Genomic DNA, 11517 nt, shown 5'->3' with positions numbered 1-11517 from the left:
CGTTATCTAAAAAAAATTACATAATTCCATTTAAAAAAGTGGAGGTGACCTTCATATCTTTTTAGCGCCTCCACTTAGAAAAAAAACAATATGACTAAAATGTGTCTCCCTTGACACCATTCCATTTTTATTTGAAACATATTTTTATAGCTGGCGTATTTTAGGAGATATTTGGATGCGGCGATTAAAATGGGACACCCTATATTCACAGGAGGATCAATATTGTTCCTCATTAGAAAACTAAAAGATGGCACTTAAAATGGGCGAGTTCAAGACGGCAAAGCGGCTAGGTATGCTTGCCGAGCGATTGAATATAATTGGTTATTACTTATAGATCCAACCAATCATACTCGATCGCTCGGCAAGCGTACCTAGCCGCTTTGTCGTCTTGAACTCGCCCAATGATTACAGAGGGGGAGGGGGAGTTAAATTTAAACGGGTTCTGAGGTCGCTGAAAGGTAGGAGCCGAGAATTAATTTTTACACCTAATTTTATGATAATTTGTTCAGATTGCTTCACGCAATGCTCGCTGCTTATCGATGTAGATTACGCAGACGCAAAAATCTTGCGACCAGCGAATTGTGACTTTTGAACCGCGTTCTGCATCTTATATAGAATGGGCTTTACGCAGATGCAAAAATATTAAGGCCATTCTACATAAGACGCAGAACACGGGTCGCAGGTCGCAAGACTAGAAACTAACCTAACATATTTTAGTTATAATAGGTTGTTGGACGCAGAACGCAGGACGCAGAAAATTGGATGAATTTCAACTTTTGCGTCCTGCGTCTTTCATATTTCGGTCTGCAACCTATCTCAAACTGAAATATGTTTCACTCGCGACCTGCGATCTGCGTCTTATGTAGAATGGCTTTTACTATCAGCGAATTGCGACCTGCGACTTGCGTCCTGCGTCTTAAGCCCAATTTACATAAAGCCGGTTCTACATTAGTTGCAAGCAGCCAATCGCATAGTTGCAAAATGTACCTACACCCGGTAGTAATGTGTCGCAAGCAGCAATCGCAAGATTTGACCAAATCCAAAACTTGCGTCTCTGCAATTTTGCGACAACCAATGAGCATCGAACTCTCTTCCATTTGGCTTATTCTGCTTGTTCGATCGTTCCAACCGTTTCGATAATCTATCAGTGATAATGAGTACTAAAATAAGTTAGTGATAGGTTGAAAATTTCAATATTGAGTATACAAATAAATTTTAAAGCGTTTTTTATGTAACGCATAATTTAAACTTAGAATTCAAATATTTTCACGCTCTTTTGATATGTAGTGGCGCTTAATGTGTACTATTAAAAAAAACGATTGACTTTACACAATTGGAAACTTAACCTCAAAATTAAATGGTTCTAAAATGGTGAGCCACAAACAATTTATTCGATACTGCGTTCGATACGAATTTCATCAAGAAAAAAACTCTGCTAAAGCATATGAATCAATTTGTTCTGTTCTTGGAGACAATGTTGTATCCAAAAGTATGTGTGAGTTTTGGTTTAGACGATTTAAAGAGGATGATTTTGATGTTAGCGATAGAGAACGTAGTGGTGCTCCTCAAAAGGTTACAGATAACCAGTTGCAAGCATTACTCGATCAAAACTCAAGTCAAACACAAAAAGAATTTGCACAGCAACTTAGAGTAACTCAACAAGATATTTCAATTCGTTTACAGCAGATGGGAATGATTCTGAAGGAAGGAAAATGGGTGCCGCTTGCATTAAGTGTAAAAAACAAAAATAATCGTCTTGAGAAGTGTTTGAATCCGTACAATAAACAGCATAGAAAATTTTCTTGTGGAAAATCGTGATTGGTGATAAAAAGTGGATTCTTTACGATAATCCTAAAAAGAGAAAACATTATTTGGATCCAGGACAACCCACTACATCAACGCCAAAACGCAAAATCCACAGCAGCAAAGTTATGCTATGCATCTGGTAGGATATGAAGAGTGTGCTATGTTTTGAGATGCTTCACCCGAATGAAACAATTAACAGTGATCGCTACAGTCAACAATTGATCCATTTAAATCAAGAAATCGAAAGAATTCGGGTTCTCGCAGGTACACACCGTGGAGTGTCCTGCGAGTCGATCGTACCTTTAAATGCTCCGGAAAATGGGTCAGTATCCCGAAAGAGACACTATGACGCCTTTTCTGTGAGCTGCACGATCGTCGGTCCTTTAATTTTAGGTCAGGGAATTTAATCCCTATGACCTGGGAGTGGACCTGTGCGATTTATAAGGTTAACGGGAAGTGAGGAAAAGTACGAGAAGGGGTTAAGAAATACTTAAACGGTTTTATATTTTAAAATTAAATTTCTTACATTAGACATTTATTATTTATTATATATGTATTGCGACCGTACTCGCGAGTGACGGGCAACTTCGTCGCTTTTCTTACTCTCACTACTTTCCAATTACTCAAAGATGGGTGCCAGGCACAAGAGAGCGTGTCACTCCTCGACACTCTACAATACTTTGCCCGAAATCCGAACACTTTAAATACCTCTGACAAAACTCTAATAGTACTGAAATTTACCCTAATAGCGACGGCGATAACCGGCAAGCTCAGCCACTATTTTTGGTAGAGGGGGCGGTTCGAGGGAGCGGAAAAGGTTCGAGGAACGAGAGAGAGAACGTAGTAATGACACCGCGAAATTAATAAAAGGCTGACATGACATGTGTTTCGTTACTATTATACATCCGGCATACAAATAGGTATTTCGTTATCCTTATTGTTAGCAATTGTGCTGCGCTTACTTGTAGATTGTAATGGCGCGGCTTTACTAGCGATGCCCAAGCGTTCCCGCGGTAACCACGTCGAAGGGGCTTGGTCGAGAAAACGACTGTTTCTCTGATTTTTATAGTCTTTATTAAGAAAGCCTCAAGTGCAGGCCAAGACTCACAAACAAACTGCTGTCGTAACACGACTGACGACGCGATAACAAAGTTGGATGTCGAGACGATACGGTGCACGTGTCGTTGCGTTAGAACGGCCATTGATTTCTGGTCTCTTGATCGAAGAGGATTGCGCGGTACGCTATCGCGCAGCGGAACGATCCGTGAATTCGGTCGATTTCGTAAGCAGTCGTTGTAGCGGAAGGGAAATTAAAGACGAGTACCGAACACGCCGCCCGCCTTGAAAGGACTAGCTTTCAAAATAACATATGAATTAGCCATCGCAACAGAGGCTGGAGTTGCTCTATTGCAATCCAGCTACAATTAGGCATTGCATAAAAGAATGACATGACTTAAGATTAAGGAAGCGAATTAACAAAAGATACAATATATGTGTTATCTTAGTCTAAATATAAGGAAATTGAATCGAGATTTGATATAAACTATAGGTAACTGCTAAACATGTAAACTTAAACTAAACGAATGGACGAGTCTTGACTAGGCCTCGATCGGCAGGATCGCTAGCTTGGAAAGTGGCCTCACGTAGAGACCTTTGGCAGTCTTCACCGTTGCGGCGCGTATGATCCCGTCTGGACCGGGATGCACTTTCTGAATCCGCCCCATTGTCCACTGAAGCGGAGCTAAATTTTGTTGCTTTATGAGCACTAGCTGATCAATTGACAGCTGACTTCCCTTATTGGTCATCCATTTGGTTCGCGCTTGAAGAGAGTGAAGATACTCGTTGCTCCACCCGCGCCAAAAATGCTGCCGAGTTTGCTCTACGCGTTGCCACCTTAACAGCTTATTTTCATTAACATTGGTTAAATCGGAGTAAGGAAGATCATTTAATGCCGTGCCAATAAGAAAATGTCCCGGGGTAAGGTACGCTAAATCGTTAGGGTCTGTACTTAACGGCGTAATGGGACGCGAATTGAGGATAGCTTCTATTTCGCAGAGCGTTGTTTGCATTTCCTCAAAGGTTAAGTTAGCTTTACCTACGATTCGAGCCATGTGGTATTTTGCAGATTTCACGGCTGCCTCCCACAAGCCCCCGAAGTGGGGCGCGTTAGGCGGGATAAAGCTCCACGAAATTGCTAAGTCTCGTAAAAAACATTCAATTTCGGATTGAACTTGCAAACGATCATAAAAGTCGTACAGCTCTTGAATTTGTCTTTGAGCACCCACGAAGGTGGTCCCATTATCTGAGTACATATGCGAGGGTCTACCCCTGCGAGAAATAAATCGCTTGAAAGCGGCAATGAAATCTTCGGACGTGAGATCACTCACTAATTCCAAATGGACCGCCTTCGTGGCGAAGCACACAAAAAGCGAGACATAGGACTTGTGAATTCGTGCGTTGCGGCGCTTTCCCTCACGTAACGAGAGTGGCCCGGCATAGTCGACGCCGCAGTGAGAGAAAGGCCTGGAAATGTTGACTCGATCGGCCGGTAGCGAACCCATTATTGCTTCTGAATACCTGGGTTTCGCTCTAAAGCAAATTATACATTTTTGTATTATTCCACGAATGGTGGATCGCAATGATAGTGGCCAAAAGCGCTGTCGGACGGCAGCCATCGTGGCTTGTAAACCTACGTGCAAATTTCGCGTGTGTTCGCGTTCTATGATGCGCTGAGTTAAAAGATGTTTGCACGGCAAGAGCACTTGATGGCATGCGTCGTACGAAAGACTCGAATTTTTCAACCTACCGCCAACTCGCATTAGGCCGTCCTTATCTAAGAAAAGAGATAATGATAGGATACTACTTGAAGTTTGTACAATGCCGTTCTTAACTAAAGCTTGGTATTAGCTGTGAAACGTTTGACGCTGTATTGATCTACAAATATAATTCAAAGCGATCGAAATTTCGTCGTGAGACACGAAGTCAGACACTGCGTAGGCGCGGTGCGCTTTGGAAAATCTCAGGTAGTACGCTATGATGCGGTATATTTTATTTAAATTTGAATACTTATTTAGTAAGTCCCTGACAATACATGGATGGGAGATGAAGACGGCAACTCGGACCTCCTTTTGTTCGGGAAGATCGCTTTCTAAACGCACGAAAACACTGGGCGGCCGGTGCTATTCATCCCATTTCAAAAATTCGGGGCCGCTCCACCACCTCTCAGCATTGACTAAATCAGAGGGATTTAGTCCTCGTGATAATATGTCGGCAGGGTTGGTGGGAGATGCAATGTGGCGCCAATGCTCGATCTCTGTCAGACGCTGAATCTCACCTACTCGATTCGCCACAAAGGTTAACCACCGCCGAGACGGAGAAGATATCCAATTTAATGCTATGGTCGAATCCGACCAAAGATAAATAGGCTATTGCGAAAACTCCAGTGAGTTTTTGACCTTGTCGATTAACTGCGCTAACAACAAGGCAGCTGACAATTCTAGTCACGGGAGCGAGATAGCCTTGAGTGGGGCGACGCGAGACCTTGAGCATAGCAAAGTAGAGCGATATTCGTTGTGTCCGAGCTTGGTGCGAAGATATATGCAAGCTCCGAATGCACGCTGGCTGACGTCACAAAATCCGTGTATCTCCAAAACTAGCGGATAGATATTGGATTTAACGCATCGAGGAATTGCTAATTGATTCAACGCCTTCATTTGGGTCTTGAAAGTGACCCAACGCGTGTGAATCTCCTGAGGGACGGATTCGTCCCATTGAATATCTAATTGCCACAGATCTTGCAAAATGAGTTTTGCGACCACAATGACTGGTCCTAGCAGGCCGAGTGGGTCGAAGTATTTTGAGACTTTAGAAAGCATGAGCCGTTTTGATACAATGCCGATTTCAGAGTCAGGTTCGCAAGAGAATTGGAACGTGTCTTGACAATGATTCCACTGCATGCCGAGAATACAAAAGTCTGTAATATTATGTGTAATGGCGACTGGCTTACGGCCGCGTTTATCTGTTTCCAGTAACTCCGGGCAATTGGAAGCCCATTTGTTTAACTCGAACATCCCTGCTCTTAATAGTTGAATGGTTTTGTCGCGGATTAGCTTTAATTCGTCAATGGAGTCTGCTCCAGTGAGCATGTCATCGACATAAAAGTCGCGAAGGACGCATGCTGAACCACGCGGAAATTGATGAGTGTGCTGATCTGCCAAGTGCTTAAGGCACCTAGTGGCTAGAAATGACGCGGAAGCTGTGCCGTAGGTGACGGTAGTGAGCTCATAGGTATCGACGTTCATAGAAGAGTCGTTGCGCCAAAGAATTCTCTGTAAGCGCGTTTGAGAGGGATGCATTGAAATTTGCCGATATATCTTTGTAATGTCGGCTGTGATGACACAAGAAAAGAAACGGAATCGCAGTAAAATCGAAACTAAGTCCCGCTGAACGTTTGGGCCCACTAGAAGTGCGTCATTCAAGGACACGCCGGAACTGCTACGACAAGAAGCATCGAAAACGACTCGGATCTTGGACGTTTGTCCGACTGCTTTGAATACACAATGATGAGGGAGATAAAACGATGTCGGTTCTTTTGCAATGGGTGGTTCTAACCGTCGCATGTGCCCCAACGATTTATATTCTTCGATAAATTCCGTGTATCGAATTTTGAGTGCGGGGTTACGCTTGAACCGTTTTTCAATCTCCCGTAAACGTTTGAGAGCTGTTTCACGAGAATCACCGATTTTCTCTAGCATCTGCTCCTTGACCGGGAGCTTGACTATATATCTGCCTTGAGAGTCTTGGGACGTGTTGTCCAAAAAATGACGTTCACAGATATTTTCTTCAATTGTGTAATTGTTCGAGGGAATGGATATGTTATCCATTTGCCACGCGCGGCTGATATGATCGTGTAATTCAGAGTTGGTTACAGACGCATGAAATGAGTGGACCTTCGCAGGGACTGCTGCGGTAGTGCCTAAACGATCCGATAGAATCCAACCCAATCGTGTTTTTTGAAGAGTAGGATGTTTGTCTGACGACCTTATTTGACCGACGCAGATCAAATCCCAGAATATCTCACCTCCGATTAAGAGATCAATATCCGACGATATATGAAATCGTGGATCGGCTAAACGAATGTTCCGTGGAAAATCAAATTTGCCTCGTTCTGTAGAGATCGGAGGAATTTTGTCAGTGACCTGATCAGACACGATGCATTCAATGACCGCGGCGTAGGAACTAACTCGCAATTGCAATTTAATCGTCACGACGTAATGAGATATAGCTATCGTACCATTGACGCCGGAGATCGAGATATTTAACGGACGCGTCTTTAAACCGAGAAGTTCTACAAATTTCTTAGATATGAAATTCGCCTGCGATCCGCAGTCCAGAAGTGCTCGGCACGGCCTGAGCGTACCTTCGTTATCACAGACGTGAACAACTGCAGTCGAAAGCATAACATGTTCGCTGACAATTGAGCTTGAAGAATGCATTGCCAGAACCGAAGAGGAAGCGGTTGGCTTGGTTGCATCTTCCTTGTCAGTGGATGCCTCCGCGGCTGAAGATGCATGAAGAAGCGTATGATGCTTTGCGTGGCAGACCTTGCATTGACCGGAAGTACATTTGCTTGACACGTGAGAAGAAGACCGCAAACAATTGACGCAAAGCTTGCGGCTGCGAATTTCCACGGCTCTCTGAGGAACTGGGAGCGCTACGAAAGTTTTCCAATAGTAGATGGCATGATCGCCTTGACAAAAGTGACACTTGACTTTAACGGTAGCCGCGCACGAAAGTGATCGTTTAGCGTTTGGCTGCAATTTCGACTCAGCCTTCCTTGCGAGAGCAGAGCTCGACCTTTAGGTGGCTTCAAGCACCTGACAGCGATGAGCGATAAAATCTAACAGCTGTTTCAACGTTGGTAGCTCATTGCCTGTTAAAGATATTTCCCATTAGCGTAATGTGATCGAATCTAATTTAGAGGTTATAATCAGAATGAGAATGTCATCCCAATGCGTCGTGGGACGTTTTAATGCCTGAAGGGCATACAAATGTTTCGTGACGCCATCAGAGATTTTTCTAAGATCGACTGCGTTTTCCTTTGCCATTGACGGCAAATCCATTATGGCCTTGACGTGAGTCTGAACGATGATATACTTATTGTCGTAACGATCTTTGAGAATTGCCCACGCGACCTCGTAATTGGTGTCCGAAAGTTCTAGCGAACTGATCACAGCGCTCGCGTCGCCAGAGAGTGATGCCCGTAGATATTGAAATCGCTGTGCATTAGAGAGAGAGGCGTTGGAGTGGATAACCGAGTTGAACGTGTCGTAAAACGGGAACCATTCGTCATATTTACCCGCGAACGTCGGTAAATTCAGTTTTGGCAATCGAACATGCGTTTCGCGATCTGAATCCCGCACACTGAAGGAGGAAGGAGAAAAGATGGACGCTCGCGGTGTCGACGGTCCGGGAGTGAGCTCGCGGATCCTGGCGGACAACGCATAGAACGTCTCCTCAAAGATGCCGCGATCGTCATCTTCGGATTCGTCAATTAATTCTAGACGCGATTGCACCGCGTTGTATTCCGTCCAATATAGTATTCCGTCGCTCGAGTTTCAGTTTACGCTCTTCGAGTTGAGCTACTATTGACGGGGTAGCGACTACAATCGAATCCACGTACGATTTAATGCGCGTACATGACGACTTTATGGTCGCGCGCTGTCGCCTGAGAATCGCGCTCTCTGATTGGTCAGGCATCTCAATCACAATATGAACACTCGCGTTACACGGGAAACGAAAGAAAATTGGTTGGCAACGGCAGAAATGATCTCCCTTACCTTGTTACGCCTGCGACGCTATGATGACGTAAATGACGTCGAACACCCTCAGGTTGAAAATCGATGCACGTAGACGATCCTCTCGTGGTCGCTGGGTCGTCGAGTGATGCCTTCCGCTGCGCTGATTGGGCCTCGCCTTCCGGTTGTGGCAGGATTCCGGCCGCAGTTGTGCCGTCGATGCTGTGTCGAGACACGTCTCAATATGAAGCGATGAGCCGGGCTGCAATCGTAATGCTTGGATGCATGCACTGCGGCCGCTTCGTGAAAAGCCGGGCTGCGTTTTCTATGATTAAAAACGCGTGCACTGCGGCTGTGTCAATGGCATCGTGTACCGCCTCTGATAGACGACGGCTGTCTCGTCTCGACGAAAGCCTTGGCGGCTTGTCAGGTTTTGCTCGCTCGTCACTGCACTAGGCTAGATACTCGACAGCATCCGGCTCGAAGCACCAAGAATTTGTTAGCAATCGCGCTGCGCTTACTTGTAGATTGTAATGGCGCGGCTTTACTATCGTTGCCCAAGCGTTCCCGCGGTAACCACGTCGAAGGGGCTTGGTCGAGAAAACGACTGTTTCTCTGATTTTTATACTCTTTATTAAGAATGCCTCGAGAGCAGGCCAAAACTCACAAACAAACTGCTGTCGTAACACGACTGACGACGCGATAACAAAGTTGGATGTCGAGACGATACGGTGCACGTGTCGTTGCGTTAGAACGGCCATTGATTTCTGGTCTCTTGATCGAAGAGGATTGCGCGGTACGCTATCGCGCAGCGGAACGATCCGTGAATTCGGTCGATTTCGTAAGCAGTCGTTGTAGCGGAAGGGAAATTAAAGACGAGTACCGAACACTTATAAATCCGGCATACAATTACATCAAAGATGAGCAGAATGCTATAACCGGTTGCGGGTGTCGTCGAGCTTTCTATGCGCGGTAACCAAAAAAAAAAAAAATAAGTCAACAAGGGCTCTCTTTCTAGCAAGTACAAAAAATGTGACTCGTCGACACTGTTCGCTCTATTGAGAGGCAATAGTACGGACAATTACAACCTTACGAAAGACCATACGCGATGACCTGGTGGCGACAGGAAGACGGCGAGTGTTACGCACAAGCACGCGGTGACTCTACAGGCGATTCGAGCGAGCCGCACGCGGTATCCTAACAATCGTTATCCGCGGTAGCCTCTTTTATGGGCGGTATGCGACCGGTATGCTCGCGGCACGTACGCCTCACTCGCTATCGCGACGCAACGGATCAGCGGCCTCACAATTAGCGACGCTTGTCTCACCGATCCTTTCGGAATCTCCTCAGCTTTCCTTGGTCCCTTCTATAACCTCTACGCCCTCGATATCCGTTCGATTTTTGTGGCTCAGATCATGGCCTTTCTTACAATGTTCTCTCGGCACAACGTCTACGCTCGTGGACGGCGCGCAAGTGTTGTTTCGGCAGGGAGCATGCAGGCCGCGCCGTAATATCGAGTCCTGTCATCCTCGCATCTCATTGGCCGCTAATTGCTCGCGCAGCCCCGCGAATCGCGTGGGCCCGCGGCAACCTCGTGGCTTCGTACGGCTCGGCGCGAAATCTGAGTCTGTCGCATAGCCGTCCGTTTCCTTTTCTCTAATTCCGTTTCTTCGGTTAAATTGCTTGGTTTCAGTGCGTCCGGGCCCGAGCCGCTGTATGCCACCGCCTCTTTTCCTCGGTTGTAGTTTTCGCCCTCGCAGGCTTTCTGGATCTAAATTCCGGGAGATTCTCCCCACATCTCGCATGCTCTCACTGGCCTCTGCAAAAGTGGTCGGCATGGAGAGGGCACAAATAGAGGACGCACACAAAGATGACAGTAATTATACGACCTGCGTTTCCCTGCTTCCGTGAGTCTCCGGCTCGTCATTTCCCACAGTCTTCTCCTCGGTTTCTCCTCGGTTCCGGTCATCGGGTGAGACAGCTCTATACAAGTCAAATATATGGCTGGCGATCCGCACGTCTATCGCTACTCGAAATGGCTTGCAAGAGAAACTTACAATAAAAATAAAAAATAAATATAATAATTCTCTGAAAACTTTACGGCGCTCGACAGCGCCCGCCCGCAAATACGCTCGCCCTCCCCTGAGCCGGGAGAGGGCAGGATCCGCACAAGTTATAGTTTTCGACAAAGTGACGAACGAAAAACGTCACGTCATAGTACATATAATGAACATGACAAATAGGCAATTGAATGTAAAGGTAAATTAAAATAAATTTTAATTAATTATATACATATATACAAGAGTATAAAATAAAAATAATAAGAATGTCGTGTGCGTGCGTGCGTATTGTATATACAGGGTGTCATTAATCGAGCGAATCACCTATCATGAGCAGGTAGAGTAGACCGAACTGAGTCGAAAAGTCCTGTACCATTTTGAGATTGCAGCAATAGTTAACGAGATATTAATTTTTAAAGATTGGCGAATACGCGCGTCCGTTCGGACTACCACACATTGAATGTACGCCTACAGAACGCCGCGATGGGCGCGCGGGCCGCGGGAAGCTGCGGGACGGCCTGGCAAGCGCGCCGTTCAAGTCATGACGTTTGGGGGCTAGCGGTGGTGTGCGCGGCGCGGGCGGCGGAGCGCTTGTCAACCAATCCCCACTCTTCGCGCGACTAGCCATCGCGATAGTGAATATTCGGCGCTCCAGAAATTAATATTTTGACTGCAAAAATTGGGAAATGATCGAAATCTTTTTGAGAACTCATTTAGTTCGCTCTAAAGCGTGTATACATGCCCGTGTACATACAGAAAAATATTATAAATATGAATTGTTTTAAATAAATAATAAGTGTACTATTTTAAAAGAGTACTTGATAATTGTACCGACAACGTTTATTAATAAGATA

The 11517-nt window shown here is 45.4% G+C and overlaps 2 protein-coding genes across 2 annotated transcripts in view; both read right to left on the bottom strand.

Annotated features, from left to right (window-relative positions):
- Nucleotides 1–3404: 3404 nt before the first annotated feature.
- On the bottom strand, nucleotides 3405–4367 carry LOC108774504 (uncharacterized). Its single transcript, XM_018540636.1, has one exon. The coding sequence runs from the start codon at nucleotides 4365–4367 to the stop codon at nucleotides 3405–3407; it is 963 nt and encodes a 320-aa protein (XP_018396138.1).
- A 939-nt stretch (nucleotides 4368–5306) lies between these two features.
- LOC108774503 (uncharacterized) overlaps nucleotides 5307–11517 on the bottom strand; it is a 10345-nt gene continuing 4134 nt past the window's right edge. The window contains exons 4-5 of the mRNA XM_018540635.1: nucleotides 8646–8825; nucleotides 5307–7641 (exon numbers count right to left, since the gene is read on the bottom strand). Of these exons, the coding sequence (XP_018396137.1) occupies nucleotides 5307–7641; nucleotides 8646–8825 (2515 nt within the window). The remainder of the gene's footprint in view (nucleotides 7642–8645; nucleotides 8826–11517) is intronic.

The sequence above is a fragment of the Cyphomyrmex costatus genome, unplaced genomic scaffold (genome assembly GCF_001594065.2).
Source record: "Cyphomyrmex costatus isolate MS0001 unplaced genomic scaffold, Ccosl1.0 scaffold257, whole genome shotgun sequence".
NCBI classification, from domain to species: domain Eukaryota; kingdom Metazoa; phylum Arthropoda; class Insecta; order Hymenoptera; family Formicidae; genus Cyphomyrmex; species Cyphomyrmex costatus.
The sequence above is the reverse complement of the archived record's forward strand: the minus strand, read 5'-3'. Positions and strand labels throughout refer to the sequence as shown.